The 18,132-nt window shown below is 37.8% G+C and overlaps 1 protein-coding gene across 2 annotated transcripts; it reads right to left on the reverse strand.

Moving 5' to 3' along the window:
- Positions 1-3,306: 3,306 nt before the first annotated feature.
- Positions 3,307-16,359, reverse strand: brpf3b (bromodomain and PHD finger containing, 3b). Of its 2 annotated transcripts, none has more exons than XM_084138588.1 (13): positions 16,075-16,359; positions 13,063-14,593; positions 12,745-12,901; positions 11,630-11,761; positions 10,370-10,498; positions 9,471-9,783; positions 8,918-9,193; positions 7,772-8,347; positions 7,064-7,142; positions 6,882-6,976; positions 6,712-6,800; positions 4,871-5,025; positions 3,307-4,719 (listed from the first exon to the last, which is right to left on the reverse strand). In XM_084138588.1, exons 2-13 carry the CDS (start codon positions 14,556-14,558, stop codon positions 4,536-4,538), a joined length of 3,681 nt encoding a protein of 1,226 aa, XP_083994714.1. In that variant the 5' UTR covers positions 14,559-14,593; positions 16,075-16,359; the 3' UTR covers positions 3,307-4,535. The 2 variants fall into 2 exon arrangements, with proteins under 2 accessions (XP_083994714.1, XP_083994715.1); XM_084138589.1 differs by lacking the exon at positions 16,075-16,359 and adding an exon at positions 15,545-15,639.
- Between the last annotated feature and the right edge of the window lie 1,773 nt (positions 16,360-18,132).

Consider the following 18,132-nt stretch of genomic DNA (forward strand, 5'->3'; position numbering starts at 1 on the left):
CTTTGGCTTATGATTTAAAAGTAGTATACTGTAGTAAGTTAAGTTTTAGAATACATAATCTCTTGCAATTTTGCTTGGTTTATTGTAATATTCAGGACTTGAACCCAGGTCCTTTTGCTGTCACTGGTGCCCAAATGGGTGCATGACAAATAATCGTCTCACTTTATATTTAAGGCTGGAAATTAACCTTGGCTAATGTTTCAATATGTAACATTCTCGCCAAACCATTTAGAAGATACTGTTCAACAAACAGGAAAAGTCAACTAGCCTATTCATTTGTAACCGTTTTTAATCTTTAAAGTCTGTCTGGCATCCTACCCTCAAGTTTTATCAGGCATTCAAATAAAGCCGGTGTTGGCAATCTGTCATAAGAAAGCCATAGTAAGACCTGCCACTAATTTCCCTATGACCACAAATACAAAAGACATATCATTTGAATGTCTGAATGAATGTTTAACTTTTCAAATTTTGTAGGCTTTTTCAAATTAGTCGGCTTGCCAAGTTACAGAGATACACGGCAACGTTTTTTCTTTCGCGTGGATGAGATCATCTTCCAGCCATTTAAAGGATCAGCAAGAATTTTGACAATGTATTCACCTTATTATGGAAGACAAATCATACTGAACATGTTCTTCAATCACCAATACTGACTCTCTGCTGCCCCCTACAAGTACACACACACACAGAGACAGAGAGAGAGAGAGAGATCACAAAATTTCAGCAAATCTTGAGGCACCAACAAAACTTTGCAATAAACTATAGCCTTATTTTGATTACTGGTCAACGTTTCTAAAAGTCCTTAATTAAACATCCACCTCGTGACCTCACACAAGATGCAAGTTTGAGCAACTTAAATCATTTTCAAATAATCACACATTTATCACCTTACGTCATCTTGAAAAAATAAAATGTGTCAATATTGCTGTTGAAAATAAAGACAAAAAATATTAGAGCTCCATATGATTTTAGACCTTTTGCTGCCTTCACGTGTTATCGTAGTTATCTTAAATACGAGTTTCCTAGTCGGAAACAGGCCCACTCATGTAACTACTAGTAAACTCGGAGATCATTTTGTTACCCGAGTTTCCGAGTTGAAAAAGTAACGTTAGTGCATATTTAAATTAATAGCCATTTGGAGCATATTATTTATACACAATGGAATGTATTTGACCGAAATTTCAGAATCCTCAGCAAGCTGAGTAACATTAAGTTATCTAAATTGCACGGTGATGTTTATGGTTGTCAACGGACGAATGGGACGCTAACAGCTACATTTAATTCAAAATTAACGTTACATATATCCAATACATTTTGGCTTTCATAAGATTTCAACAAGAAATATGCAAGAATAACCTGGTGTCCTCCACGATTCCTATTCTTTCCGACAAAGCACTTGAACTCGACGAGCGACGAGGAAATTTCAAAATAGCGTGTGTACTTTCTGACAGTCAGCTCTTCAAAGATATCAGCCAACCCGATGCCGACAAACCCGCGCGCACACAAGATGGTTGACAAAAAAAGTGAGAGCGTTTCTGATTGGCTATTTTAAACAAGCGCGAGCGCTTTTCTACGCTGCTTTGATACATGGAAGGTAGTGGAGACATTTTATGTGGTTTTCCGCCATTTTGCCCTTCTGCTTCACCTTTACATGATACCAAACAAGGAGAATATACATAAAAGTACATCGATACACGTCTGCTTGTTGTACTTGTTATATAGGAAATACGAGTTTCCTAGTCGGAAATTGGACATCAACGCCTGCTAAAGTTGTATTTTCTACTGGGAAACTCTTGAGATAATTTTGAGACCCGAGTTTCCGAGTTGGGCGTGTCATTCATTAACATTAAGTTCAGCGGATGGGAGAAGGAATATTGCTGCTCCAAAACAGCTACATCGCCATATCATATGTTACCCTTGTGCATCAATTTAAAAAGGTTGCTCTGATGTCAAAAAACTGTAATAGAAATTTGAAGCTTTGGAGCACAGACTTAAAGGAACTGTATGTAAGATTGTGGCCAAAACTGGTACTGCAATCACTTTCAAATTACTGTACAGTGATTAATTGAAATACATTTCTTACATACAGCTCCTTTAAGTTTGGTCTAATTTTTTTAAAAGACCTTTTGCCGATTTTTGTTGAAGTAAAAAACGAATGTTAAAAAAGTGAAGCAAAAAGGTTATAGAGGTTTAAGTTCATGAAAATGACTTTTGAACATCATTTTATATAAAATATATTTAATAAAAACATGTTGAACTCAAAAACTGCTAGAAAGTCAAAGCCATAAATCTAAACAAGTTGTGTTCCAAATCTGAGGTTGATATCTCAAAAAAATGGGCTTTCAGTAAGATGTTGTTTGGGCACAGTACCAAATTTTCCCCATTAAATGCCAGCAAGTCTCCACTGGTAAACACAGTGTTTGGATTTGTGATTTTCAGTAGTTTTTCTCTCTCAAATATCACACACAGTACACTAATTTTTTTTTTACACACATACAAACCAAACTCTGACATCCATACCAACACACACACACAATTACAGCTGCATAATTTATCCAATAATATGCTGAAGCAGAAAACAGGAATAATTAAGCGAGTATTTGCTTTATAGGTCAAACCTGAGAAAATATCACGGTCTGGTAACATTTTTACAAATAAATAAAATTAAAACCTTGCCAACAGAATGAAAGCCTATTAACAAAGACTGCATAATTTTAAACTTTTTTTTTTTTTTAAATTGCAGTTTTAATGGGGACATTTTTGTCCTTTTTTGTACCTACTACCAAGTGTAAAATACCGGTAGCTTTATTAAAGGAAATGCGGGTGAAATAGTAAAATTCCAATAAAAATACATAGGCCTACTTGTATTTGTCCATAAGTACACACAAGGGTTGAAAATAGTATGTAGCCAACCCGATGCCAACAAATCTGTGCGCGCACAATATGATTGACAGACAGAGAGTACTTTCTGATTGGCCATTTTTATAATCAGTTTAACAAGCGTGGGGCGCTCTTCTATATGACACCTTTCAGTGATATATGTACGGTAGTAGGAATATTTTATGTGGTATTTATAAAATGTATATATATATATAGCACTTATAGGCATATAGTATTTTCATATGTACATATGTAACAAGAATATATCAGAATATTTACATCAAGTACACATTGATACAGACATACTATATAAAGCTGCTTGTTATATACTCAAATATGTAAAGCAAAACTTTTTTTTTGTTGACCTAAATACAATCATTATGGTCTTAAAATCATGTTAAAATAAAATTACAATGGCAACAGGCATAGTAGACTTCCAATAGAACATTTATTTTCCCACAAGAGAAAATACTGTTTGAGACAGGTTATTTGGTGGGTAGGTAAAATCTGCAGTTTATACAAGCTTAAAATTTCTTAGAGGTTCCATCTTATAAACAGTGAACAAAAGCTACACAACTTTCTACAATAAATACAAGTTTCTGTGCTTGATGGTGAAAAGGGACATTTACTGTCTAACAGCAAGTGTACAATATATAATCATTAACCTTCGAGCATTTCACTTTGAAATCTTAAAAAGAACTAAACCAGAATCTTAAAGCACATGTGAAGTAAGATCTTAAAAGCCTATGCAATAGTTTATTATCTTAAATAAGAGATCTGATTTCCATCTTGAACCAATATAATTTAATTCCTTTATCTCTTTACGGTCCATAAATAAATTACTTTTTTGTATCAAAAAATGAGAATATATATTTAACCATAGACAACTGTGAGTTGGTACATATACATATACATACATGATTGTATGCCGGTAATGTACATATATATGAACACACTCACACTATCCGATATCAAAGACAAGCAGGATACACTATGTAGAAAGTCGGTTCATCTGAAAATCTTTTTACACGTATATACACAACCTTCATTTCTTCATTCCTCCAGGCAATTTATTTCACAATAAACAAGAAAGAAAAGAAAAAAACACACACATTAAATTAGATACTATATGATAAAAAACATACTTATATACACAAGTGTCTTTACAATATACAAGAAGTGGTTTGTAAAACTTTAAAAAGTAAAAAGCAATCTTAAGAAAATGGCAGTGATTCATTCAAATGTTTATATTCTTTAAGTTCATTGATTGAATCATTTAAAATATTAAATTATTCAGAAATGAATTGCTCTGAATGTACCCAAATGCTAAAACTATGGGTCTGGGTGGTTTAGACTCGTCATCACCATAAAGTGACACCTCATAAAAACACCAATCATCAATAGAAAGCGTCGCCCTTTCGTGACCCCTGTCTTAGGAAACATCCTAAACCTGGAGAAATAAAAACAACTGGACAGAATCTGAAATGACTCCACTACTAAACCATTGCAGAGGGTTGTGTCCGGAACACATGGATAAACTAAACTAAACTGACTGATCAGGAGTCTAGTACCTGTTGCACTAGCCAAATGGCTCTGAACCTGCCTTAGAAAGCCCATGTGAGTGGTACGTGAGGACAGATGTGGTTGGCGTTTCTGTTCTACATGAAGTTGGAGCCGACAAAACCATGATCTCCTCGAACTCGGCTCAGGTGCATCATAGCTCGGTCGTAAGCCACCTGCACAGACTTCCGGATACTGGTCTTCTTTCCCTCCATCATGCGCAGTTTATCAGCCGTGTCGTCAACGCCGAGAGGGATCACCTTATCTCGTGGCAGCCACTGCCTGCAGACACAGACATAAGAAGAGATAACTCCCTGACACTTCTTTCTAAAATCCTCAAATCCAGTGGATACTTACAATGGATATTTGGAAGAGCAAAGTCTGGTGGATAAAGCTAAAGGAAAACTAAGTAAATCTCCAGTGCTGTGCTCACCAGGTGCGTTTGTTGTCGAAGAAGAGAACCAGGAAGAGTTTCTCGCCGGCGTCCTCCTGTCTCTGGTCCCCCAGGCGCAGTACGTCGAGCGGAGGCACAGGGATGGGCACGCCGTTATGCAGCAGACCCTCCTGAGGCATTTCTGGATCTATGATCTATGAAATAAGAGCAATTTCAACCACTCATTTAACCTTTAAATGTCAGTGGTTTGCTATAACACAGCGTTAAACACTTCACATTTTGCAACAACAAAAAAAGGCACTTTTTCAAACAACAGATCAAAGTTGAAAATTAGTTGAAAAACTAATAAAATAAAAACAATTTGGAACACTTTAGAATTTTTTTATTTTATTTGTTCATCTACAGAACTGCAAGAGGTTTGTGAGTTGTTAAAAAGCTAATTAGTTAAATAATAATGTAAAAATAAAAACATCAAAATATAATAAATAATAGCAATCAAAATAGAACACTTGTTTTTTTTATTTGTTTACCAGCATTGTCATGTGATCACTGAACAGAGAACCCTGAACATGTAAATGTGTTGTTAAATGATAGCATTATTAAATTACTGAAATATAAAATTATCAGGGGTGTTTTAGGTCAAACAGGTTCAGCAGGCAAAAATGTTCAGGAATCATTTATAAAATCCTTTTTATAAATAATTTATAATGAAACTGGGAATGTGTATTAATGACCTAAACAGGATCATTTTTGATGTCAGGCTCCTCTCATCATTATGGTGAAAGACTGAAATTCTCCCAAGCCAAAAATTGAGCCATTTTTGGAGTGGAAGCAAAAACATGTTGTTTTCGTGCATGTATCTTTAAATGCAAAAGAGCTGGTGCTCCCCATCCCCCTATCCAGAAAAGAGTGCAACAGTGGGTTCAAGAAGTAAAAACTCCATTCATTTTGTCCATAGGGAAATTGATTTTGAACAATAACTTATAAACCTTTAAAGACAGACCTACTGTGACCTAGGAGGTTGTTAATCGATGGTATTTGCTTCTGTTGAAGACGTCAGCCCATATTATTTCAGCTTATTTTTTTTAATAATCGTGTTTAACAGCAGCATTCCTGGTGAAAAACTAAATTACACTAAAGTGTCGAAAAAGCAACACAGGCCAAAAGATCTTGTAAGCTCCATCCACTCCCACTGCAAATATATTTCTCAAAATACTTTATTGCAAAATATGCATATGCACACACACACATATATATATATATATATATATACACACACAAATATTTAAGTTTTTATATATGATATATAAATGTGATATATGATCACATTTGTAAAAGAGTAGTTTTATGTTTCTCCATTTTTAATTTGATTATGTTGTTTGCAATGCTACATGGGATTGTAGTTCTTTCCCTCACTACAACCGTTAAGGACACAGTCTCGTACTTTTCAAATACTTTTTTGCTTCAAATCAAAGTTTGTAGTGTTGTGATTCACCTTGTAGCTGATTGTCTTGGTTCATTGCTTATAACACTTTAACGAAGACTTTTTTAAAAATCCCTATGGGAAAAATACTTCAGGAACCAGCGCTGCTGAAAAAGGGGGCGGACACCATTGCCAAATAGGACACACAATCAAAACCAAACAGAAGTTTAGTTAGCTTTTGCCAATCATCTCTATTGCGGTCACGCTTACGTTACATTGCAGTTCTTTGTCATCATGAAAGGTTATTAGGTTACACATAATTATGTTCAAAAACCGTATGAAAATTAATTTTGCATAATAGGTCCCCTTTAAAAGATATTGACAGATATGCATGACTCCAAATAATGGACCAACATGCAGTATGAATGTAATGTGAGTGTAGAGCGCCCTCTCTCACCAGAGCAGGATAGGATGGATATCCTCTGCTTTTGGCCCACACCAAATCCAGAGGTTCAGGTTCAGGCGCATCCCCGTTCGACAGCACATCTACAAAGAAAATGAAATGTAATATCCACTTGTGCACTCAAAAACAAATATATTGACATTTCCTTGGGATTAATTTCTTACCAGTCCCAGTGTAGTCAGAATCTCCGTTAACAGTTTCTAAGAATGGTACTTTGGACAAAGCAGGTTTCCCTCTGCTCTTTTTAGGGGGTGAGACACTAAAACCAACAGAAAAAATGTGAGATAACTGCACAAATGGAGTTAACTGAGCTATATGATTTTAGTCCTTTTTTTTCCCCTCTTACAGTTCTCTGATAGTCGGAGAGGAGCTGCATTCTGAGTCAGAGCCGCCATCTTTGTGCTTTCTGAATCCATTTGTGAGAGCTAAAAATTAAAAAATATGGAGAAAAGGGTTTTAGGAAAGGTTACATTAATAAAAATTAATTATGCCACAATTTCAGTTGTCATGAAAAACAGGATTTTCCATGCTTTCTAAAATAATAATAATAAAAATAATCCCACACATCTCCCTCCAGGCCTTCACCCATTTATGGAAACTGAGATACAAAATGAGTTTGTCATGGTTATGGTGTTGCAAGCATGAGCATATTTACATATTGTAGAAGGTCATTTACATATAACAGTCATAAAGGTGTAAGAAACCTTGACTTCAAGGAAAAAAGACAATAAGATAAAAACATCCACTAAAATAACCATGTAAAATAACTTGTATCCCCCACTGTAACTGGCACAAGTAAATAAAGTTGCACATTTGAAAGCTTGATGGTTAAACATTTGAAAAAGAAATTGAGACTGAGTTTTATGTAATCATACAATGTACTACTCATACGATATTAATATTGTACACGGAACACACAAGGAACTTAAAATCACAGAAGCAATTTTTTAATCAGAAAAATACCAATAACATTTTCCCCCAAATCGTACAGCCATGCAAGTAAAAGTCATAAGATCAGTTGTAATGCAGCATGTAAAGCAGTTGTTTTCTTTACCAGGCTCTAGAGTGAGTCGAGGCGGCGTTCTCTCACGCTCTGGACTACAGCTGCGACTTCTTGCTTTCTGTTTGGCGAGGGTTGATATGGGCGGAGGTGTTGCGGGTTTTGGCTGGGCTGAAGTTTCAGTCTTGATGGTGGTGGTGCAATTTGATGTGCGTGCAGGGTCTAGGTCAGTGCTGGCAACCTCCTCCCTGTTTCCATTCTGCATCTGACTGTCTCTCTCACGCTGGAGCTTTGCTCCATTCTTTGCTTTTTTGAAGAGGACGGACGTTCGCCGCCCGACCCCGCCCGTAGCGGGCCGGGCCAGTGACTCGGTGGAGGACAGGCCATTGATCAGTTTGTGCTCAGGCAGGCAGACCTCGGGTTTGGTGCAGCTGTTCACAGGTGCAGCATCTGAATCGGCCTCTTGGCTCTCGCTGTTGAGTTTGAGGCGCTTGGGTGGGCATGGGAAGGTCCTGGGGTCAGATGTCATGGGTCGGAGAGTCGGTGGTTCTCGGGGGGTGTCTCCTGGTGGAGGGGACAAAGCCAGGCCTGTGGGCTCCAGCATGGGTGGCGGGGTTGATTTACAGTCATCTAGATAAAAAGAGGGACAGCCAGACGTCAAGAAAATCTGGAATTAGACTGGCATTGCAGGGGGAAAAAAAGATCAATGGTTAAACGTTTGAAAATGAAGAAATTAAGACATAAGTATTGCAATTTTACAGCTGGACTGTAAAACATTTTTCCTAAATACTCGTACAATAGTAATATTTCTTATTCTGCTTAACATATGTTGTAGTAATAATCATTATTATTATTATTTTCAGCCGATTGAAAGAAAGGGGCGGGTATAAGCAGACCAAATGATTGAACAAACTTCACCAAAGAGTAGTCTGTCAATTCACCGGCATATCCAGTTATGACATTTCTATTCAAAATTACAAGGTCAATTTTGATTAAATGAAATGTGCATGGATGAATTATTTACAATAAGATGAATAATGTGCATTCAGAAAATAGGGTGAACTTTAAGTTTCATGAACTTTATAAACTGAATGTTACGGAGAAAAAAAAAAACCAGAACCAGAATTATGGAATCATAACCAGAAAGAAAACGAATTCTGAATACCCATTTCTCAATTCCCAAACCTTGCCAAGTTTCACCTTTATCTGACGACGATGAAGACAGGTTATGTTCACCATCCATCTCTTTGTCTTCATCCTCCTCCTCGTCGTCTTCCTCTTTGAGGTCTCCATTGAGCATGTGCGAGTTCCGCCTATAGCGGACGTTGTTGATTTCTCGCCGCAGCAGGCGGATACGGCGTGTGCGTGCGCCGCTCGAGCGCATGGACGTCACCACGTCTAATTTATCTAGCAGCTCCCTCAACTGATTTTCCGTCGTCATGTGCAATCGATTATCAGGGTCTAGCAGCGTGTCAACTACACACACATACACAAACAAAACAAAACCATTAGTAACAAAAGGTAAACTTCATGCTATTTGCTTTAAAGGTAGAAGCTAAATAATGTCACTATGAAAAAATTATTTACAGAAAATGTTTTTTGACAAAACTAGAAGAAAAAGTGCCATGTCGTTGCTATTCAGCAACTAAGGCGTTGCTTCAAGAAATCACACCCAAATGTATGCACTTTACCACTGCCATCAAGTAACTTTATCATGTAACTTTATTTATATGATTTCTTGTGAACTACTCACCATCTTCCAAAGTGCAGCGGTAGTAGTCATTTTTGTGTGGCGATTCTGCCAGGTGCATGCCCGAGTCCAGGTCGAAGCCTGTGCTCTGGGCTTGTCTCTGAGCGTGCCTCAGGATAGCGCCCCCTAGGTCCCTCAGACGTATTGCAGCTTGGTAAAACACAGTCTCTTTAGCATTGTAAAGCAGGCAGTTGGAGATCATGAGGTTGAAATCAGCCTCCAGGTCAGTGACAGAGCGATATTTGTGAGCTTCCAATTTGGATTTTATTGTGGAGAAGTCCATGGGGTGCATGATAAACTCCAGGTAATCTGGGACCTGAGAAGCCAAGAGCACAGTTTCTGTTTAAGGCTTGAAGCTTCCGTTAACATAAATAGGTATGAGAGAAGAAAATAAAGATGTCAAGATTTTAATATAAGAGTAGATTGTTATTTTAAAAATTTGAATGGATCCATCAGTTTGAAGCTGTTATTATTACATCAATTTAATTCATAACATTTATGAAACAAAACATTTCCATTTCAAATAAATGCTATTCTTTTATACTTTCTATTCTTCAAAGAATCCAGATTTTTTATTATCTTGGATTCCAAATATAAAATTCAGCAGCACAATGGTTTTCAACATTGTTAATACTAAGAAATGATTCTTGAGCAGCAAATCATCATATTAGAATGATTTCTGAAGGATCATGTGACACTGAAGACTGGAGTAATAATGCTGAAAATTCAGCTTTGCATCACAGGGATAAATCAAATTTTAAAATATACTAAAACAGAAAAAACTTTTTTAAATTGTAATAATATTTTACAATATTACAGTTTATACTGTAAACTGTGAGCACTCATTAAAACCCCCAAACATCAATGGTAGTGGGTATAAATGTATATAAATATAGACAGACCTCTTTCAAGTTGACAGGCTGTGCAAATATGTTTGCATTATCTTTCTCCTGAAGCTGGTCTAAAGTGGACCGCAGCAGTACCAGGACCGGAGTTAACTGATGCTCAGTCACAGCCTGGTGAATCTTCACCTACAGAAGCAACACATGCTTATAGTGAGACACCTGGCTAATTTTTATATGGTTAAGGTGACATAGAAACATGTCAGAGAGACAATCAGTAACCGGTCAGATTACTTCATGTCTGTCCAATAACATGTTCTTTCCAAATTGTACATCCCCCTTCCCCTAAATTATAATAATATTATAGTAGCAAATCATGGAGTTGTCAATGTGTGTTCAGTTGTAATAATGCTTGTAGATTATTTCCTTTACCAACCAACAATTAATGCAAAGGATGTGGCTGAAATGTATTCACTTTAAAAATGTCTTAATCACTTTCATCTATTGTACAAGATGTCACATGTGGTTTTGCTGGGCTGAAAAAGCAGCCAAGTCAAAGCTAAATCAACAGCCCGAGGTTTAGGGACGTTTTACACTGCAGCGTAATGGTGATGGTTTCACAAAACATTCTGTGTTTCCACATTGAGTATTCTCTTTGATAACAGCTATACATTCTGAAATGGTTATTGGGAGTGAGCAACTGAGAATCATTTCCCAAAACCAATCGAGAACTAGTACAAGATTGAACCTCATGAATTCTAATTTTCATGAAATTTAGTAATTTACATTAAACAAATTGACGATATTAAAGGATGGCTTGAGGGTGAGTCAATTTTGGGATAATTTTCATTTTTGGGTGAACTAACCTGTAACCCTTTAACTGCTTTAATCGTCTGGATTCTGTAAGATTTACTGAAAATAAAGTGTTTGTGCCACATGCACAAAGCTAAACACTTTGAAGCTTTTTTCATTCAATAATTGACTTCAGCATTTTATGTTGCTTCATAAAAGCCTATTTTGCAAATGATCATTCACAGAGTTGAATGGTGTGTTTTCAATCAATTCGTCTTGCCTCATGGGGCAAAAATAGACTCAGCGCTGCTATTTCAGCAATGCATTTTCAGTTCTGGAAAATGTAAATATGAGTGCAGAAATAACTACACACAGGCGTAAAACATTCATAAAAACATGACTCAGGTTCAAATTAAGTGAGTTCAAATTAACAGTTTACATATCTGGTTGTCATGATTTATTCAAGATAAACAGACTTTGTAATGCAAGAATACGATCTAATAATCATACAGAAAATGCCAGTGTTACCTGCTCTCTCTTTAGTTTCTCTCTCTTGCGGATGAGCTCAATCAGAAGTCGCGCTCTCTCCAAATCATGACGAAGCTTCTGCCAGTATTTCAGCTCTTCTCTCACAGCATTCAGCTTTTCATCTGGCTCCGCCTTTACGCAGTTTATAAGATCCAAAGATAAGCAAAAACACAAAATATTGAAGTTGTCTTTAAAGGACAAATCCAGTGAAAAATGAACCTAGGGGTAATTAACACATGGTTACCGAGTCGATCGTTCCCTGCGATGCGTTTTCATGAAAATCGAATGTATAGAGTTTTATCTTTAAAAACAGATTAGCTCATAACACTAGTATATGGGGCACAGAGTAAGTAAAAGTAAATCGCTAGTTAATACCACTAACAAGTAAGTGTAAACATTTGTAAGTGTACAGACAGTTTAATAAGAAGATACTTTATAAAGACAGTACATTACGCGTTTACAGACAGGCGTCATCTTGGAAAACAGTCTCAACTAATCGAGTCACGAACGCCGTGCTAAGTGAGCTGGTCGATAGGAATTACGCATAGTGAAATCTAACGTAGCACGGCGTTCGTGACTCGACTAGTCGAGACTGTTTTCCAAGATGACGCCTGTCTGTAAACGCGTAATGTACTGTCTTTATAAAGTATCTTCTTATTAAACTGTCTGTACACTTACAAAGTTCTCAATGCTTCGGTTTGCATGTAGAGACCCTCATTATGCTACCGTGTTAGTGTGAGGCTATTTTGAGCCTTGTTAGTGGTATTAACGAGCGATTTACTTTTACTTACTCTGTGCCCCATATACTAGTGTTATGAGCTAATCTGTTTTTAAAGATAAAACTCTATACATTCGATTTTCATGAAAACGCATCGCAGGGAACGATCGACTCGGTAACCATGTGTTCATTACCCCTAGGTTCATTTTTCACTGGATTTGTCCTTTAAGAGATGTGGCTTATGAATACAACTAGGGCTGCACAATCAATCAGAGGTATTAATAATAGAGTTAATATAAGTAATAATGGAGCTTTAATATAAATAAATAAAGAAACTATTGCATTTTAAAAATCAAGAATAAAAATGCACAACATTTAAATGTGCTTAAACACTGACCTGTTCTGCAGTCCTCTGGCCCTGCAGATGCGAATGTAAACGACGAATGAGAGGCACTCCGTTGCGGGACTGACGCTTAAGTAACCAATAATTGTGAAGTCTCTGCATGAACTGATTCTTCCTCTGTATGATGACATCTTTAGAAATTTTGTTCAATCTGTGAAAAACACCAACAAGTGTTTACATAAATAGTTTACACCAAAATGTTTTTAAAATATGCATACTTATAATATTTTTTTAATGTCAGCTAAATAAAAAATATATTAATGCATGTATTGTATGTCTGCTAAATAAAATTATATATACACACACACACACCTGTGAGTCGGTATTTCTGGGACAGTGACCAGTGGTGTTGCGACTTTTTTGGACACGTCTTCCTTCTTTCCTTTCTTTTGCTTAGAATCCAGTTTATTGCTTCGTCGCTGCTTCTTCAGCTGTGGCGTCTGCGTATAGGCACTGCGACCCCTATTAGCCCTACACCCCAAAACCCTCCCCCCGGTTTCCTCATCATCCGACCCGTCCTTCGCGGCCGGTGAGTGCGCCTCACAAAACGCAGTCTTTTTCACCGAAAACGTAGTCCCATTCACAGTAGTATCTCGGATTGGCTCTATTTTCATAAAGAGTCCCGCCCTCTGTGCACAGGTCACATGGAAGGCCGTGTAGCAGTTGGCCTTGTGGCACTGGATGGATGCTCCACAACCTTTCTGCTTGCACAGGTAGCACGTTAGCTTCCACCTAGCCGGTGGAATGTTGTCCACGCCCTCAATGGGCTCAAGGAAGACCGTGTTGGCAAAACACACCTCTGGGATCCAAATAGCACAGACCACGTGTGCCCATCGTCCGTCACTGGTCTGTTTAAAAGCTCCGCCCCGGTTCGGGCAAAGCACGCAGTCCACGGGCCGAGAGGGCGACTGCAAGCAACAGCGGCAGAGCCATTGGCCCTCTGGGATGTAGGGAACTCCGTAACACTCCTGGTGCACAGCCAGGTTGCATATGTCACAGAACAGGATGACGTTACTGTTGAGACACTCGTCGTCGAGACAGACGCAACAGAAGGCGTCTTCGTCAATGACGCTCTGCGAGGGCGCTTGGCTTCGTGACTCCAAGAATGACTCTTTTTCCAGACGGTCTATCAAGAGTTCGAAAGTGTCGGGTGATACTTGTGGCTGGGCTTCTGATGCCCGTCTGTCATTCACCAGCTCCAGCCAGGCCACGTCTTCCTCGTCCATGTCATACTCCGCATCCGTGTCCGGCTCTTCACCGGACTTCTCAATGTAGCGGTAATATGCCGAAGGGCGAGGAGGCGCCTCCACTGGTTCATAAGACTCCTGTTCTCTGAAAGTAGGCTTGGGTAAAGCACTATGGTGGCTGTTCACATTTGACTGCGTCTGAGATTGTCCGTGAGAGTTGGAGCAGTGGTTTTGTGATGAAGATGACGATAACTGCTTCACATCCTTCTTTTTACCCCTGTGGGCCGCCGATCGGCGCGGCGAGCTGACAATGGCGGTCACTGATGTCTGCTCGCTGTTTTCTTTGTTGCTGTTACACTCCGCAATGTCCTGAGCAGTCATTTCATCTTCAGTGATCACAATCAAGGGGTCAAAGATGCTGATCCGATGCAGTCTTCCATCCAGGTCCACTTCCACAATTTTCTGTGCCTGGGCGTACGTTAGGGTTTCTCTGGTGGGTGAAACTTTCAGCCGGTTGGGAGAGGGTGAGCGTGGCTGTGATGCCCCCATGCCTGATGTACCCGTGTCCGCGGCATCGCTTTGGCCCCCGGACAGGCCTCCCCTCCGTCGTGGTTTTCTCATGGGCACTCACACCACACAGCCCCTTGTACCTTGACCTGTATAAAAAAAGAAAAACAACAAACATAAGATTTCTTATTTACAAAGCATGACAATACCAATGTGCAATTTTCACTCCATGTCTTGCCATGCCAAAGAGTCAACAGTAAAAAAGAATTCACTCTTGGGCGAATGAGTTGTGAGTCTAAATACTGCATGCTCTCATTTCCTGGAAGTGGTCACAGCCCACATCATAACATGCTAATGATTTCTCATTTTGTACCTGACTTCAAACAAAACTGTAATTGTTAAATATAATATTGATAGATGAGCAGACCCTTTTTGTGGTTTTATCATAAACCTTTTTATTTTTACATCTTATTTCATTAATTGCACAATTTAAAAACATAAACATTCTGTACAAACAGGTTTTGTAGACATTTGTTTTATTATATATTGTGAGAGAACATTTCTAATTGTATTATGCTAATATGCATTTTTGCATTATGCATTACATTATGTAATAATTTTGTTACATACAGCAAATAACAACACTACATCATTAAACGAAAAACTCATTGTGACCAAGTATTCAGCACAGCAAAAAAATATTTCAATTCTTTAAAACAGTAATTTTTATACAACATGTACAGAACTTTGTATACAAAGTTCTGTCACCTATCATGTGCTATTCAAACTTATAAATCCATACATTTCAAAATGAAATTAATATATAGGTATGCAAATGTATCTATTGCTAGTTAAATTCAGCATACGACATTCGATTACACAAACTCATTGGAAGGATTAAGTTCAGGCTGGTCGCCAATTTAGTGTTTTTATTTTTGCTGTCCAATGGGCGGGACTTTTGATCTCAAGGCCTCTAGCAGTTCGCACTCTTTCTATAAACGCTAAAACCGCTTTAAAATTGCAATACAGGGTCACGTCGCCGTTATACACCCGTATAACAGCTGCCTCAAACACTTTAAGAGGGATATTACAAAACTTACAGTGGAGTTTTGGGGAATTTGTCACTGAAGTGAGACGACCACCAGAGGCTGCGAAGTTTATCAACCCTACATACTTAAACAACCAATCACAGCCGTCCATCCTCTCCATCTAGCCAATCAGCGGCGAGAAAAAGTATAACACAAGCTAAGAGTTAGGTTGAGCGTTCTCGATTCTAGAACGAAACGTCAGCCATATTTACAGTCCAAACAGAACTTCAGATTCAGCTAAGTTTCACGAGAACCCCATACACAAAAATAAACAATGACAACATCGTTACCACTTCAAATCATAAAACTGTTCCTCTGAGACAGCGTATATACGAATATGCTTTATGATTAACTCCGAGACGACCGAAACGCCGAGGTGGCTAAAGCTGGCGGGCTAGTTAGCCGTTCTAGCCCGGGTAATCAGCACAGTAACCCCGCGTGCGGTAACCAACCAGCCGGCTCACCTAAGCGACTGTTGACATTGACTTCACAAGTTGAATTGGAAACACACACAAAATACACCATAAAAAAAGACAAATTACCGTATTTTCCGACCACAACTTCCGCAGAGAAGCAGAAGCTTTTTGCGAAGGCTGTTTAAGCTGGGGGCTTGGCCGAAAAGCCGGTAAAAATTCACCGATAAAATGTCCCCCGTCTCTCAGTCTTCCATAATTTCCTCCTGCAGATGTCTTCTGCGCACTCATGAATTTGGATTAATTTCCAGCATTTTAACTTCTGATCGACTCTGAGTTGGATTAGACGGGAGCAGCAAAGCTAGCTGGCTATTTTCAGCTTCGACTACTACAACCGTCGCTCGCTGCCTGGGTAGATAGTTAGTAGCTCGCCAGATACACACAGGCACAACGGAGCGGAGCTTTCAGTCGAGATAGTAAGAACACGCCCCTTCGGAAAAGCAGGCCATCTACTATGTCAGCTATACTACTAATTTATTAAATCATAACGTTTAGTGTTTGCTAAACTCATAATAAGGGCTGGAAGTTTGTGACACTTGAATGTGCTAAGGTGCAAGTGTGCTTCCCACACAGTTCATGCTATGGTCAGTTCATCACGACCTGTCATCTGTAGAGCATACAGCTCGATTGGTTGGAGAGATGCAGATATTAGGGCAGTGAGCAAAGAGGAGCTATATATTATTAGATTAACGACACAAGAGTATATGTCAACAAATATGATCAAGAACCCAGGAGAGTACAAACACTGTTTGCATGAGAGAGAGAGAGAGAGAATCACATTTTCAGGAGAGAGAGGGGAAAAAAATGTCAGGAGGCTACTTAAGACATGGGTATATTTCAAGTACAGTTGATTAATGCATGCATTATCACATACAACAAACAATCATTCAAGACACAAAAAAAGAGAAAAATAAGTCGAAAAGTCTTTGTCAGATCCCACATTTTATAACAACATCTCTATCTCTAACACCAATGTGCTACTCAATACCTTGATGGTGCCATTTGTCATGGCCAATCAATCACTTCCACAAGCTAAACATCCTGTCACACCTTTCAAAGGATTTGAAGGTAGCAAAAACAAGCCATAAAGTCAACATGAGATTAGAACTGACCCTTATGTACTGTCTTAATACACATTCTTGGTCTTAATGTGAATAATTTGTCTGTAAATGTTAATCCAAATAAAAATGTCTCCGTAATCTTTCAATAAAATGCAATAACTGTACTTAACAGTCGCTCTTATTTCTAAATCTCTCCCCTTTAACCATCTGTCTTCATTATGGAATGTAACTTTAACACCCACTATTTCACTACTCTTAATTCCCATTGGATAAAAATCTAGCTAGAAAAACAGGCAATGCCAGAAAACAATTTACTAGTAGCATATCCCGTTTCACTCAGAAATATACCAGATTATCAAAGTAAATGGGTCGTAATTGCCATTTCATGTTGACTTTAAGTAGGTAAACATTTCACAATACTAAAGCTTTCTTTAAGTGTTTAATTGAAGTCAGTAACAGTGGTTACAGTGTCTGAAATCTTCAGACACGGCATCTATATATATATATATATCTATATATATATAACATTTTCTTTATTTTTTAATATATACACGATCATTCAAAAGTTTAGAGTTGGTAAGATTTTTTAAAAAGGTTTGACATAAGTCTCATGCTCACCAAGGCTGCATTTATCTGACCAAAAAAACTGTAATATTGTGAAATATTACAATTGAATATATTTTAAAATGCAATTTATTCCTGTTATGCAAAACTGAATTTTCAGCATCATTACTTCTGTTTTCAGTGTCACATGATCCTTCAGAAATCATTCTAATATGATGATTTGCTGCTCAAGAATCATTTCTTCTTATTATTATTATTATCAATGTTATTTAGCATCATTGATAAATAAAAGTATTAATTTCTTTAAAAAAAAAAAAAAAAATCTTACTAACCCCCAAATTTGAATGGTATACAGATTGTGAAATACTTTAATAATAAGCCCCCATAACACAAAAATACATGAAATTGTATATGGCTGTCCTTTTATAGAGCATTTTAACCTAATGATTATTACTACTATCCAGATGTGATAAAAAAAAAATAATAAAAAATTTTTTTGTGG

This window comes from Abramis brama (assembly GCF_963993115.1).
Source record: "Abramis brama genome assembly, chromosome: 16".
Classification (NCBI taxonomy): Eukaryota; Metazoa; Chordata; class Actinopteri; order Cypriniformes; family Leuciscidae; genus Abramis; species Abramis brama.

Excerpts from the sequence above, each read along its gene's own strand:
- brpf3b (XM_084138588.1), bottom strand. The coding sequence starts at position 14,558 with ATGAGAAAACCACGACGGAGGGGAGGCCTGTCCGGGGGCCAAAGCGAT. Across the intron at positions 9,194-9,470 it reads CCGCTGCACTTTGGAAGATG|TTGACACGCTGCTAGACCCT; the intron begins GTGAGTAGTTCA and ends ATGTGTGTGTAG. Across the intron at positions 4,720-4,870 it reads TTCGACAACAAACGCACCTG|GCAGTGGCTGCCACGAGATA; the intron begins GTGAGCACAGCA and ends CTGTGTCTGCAG.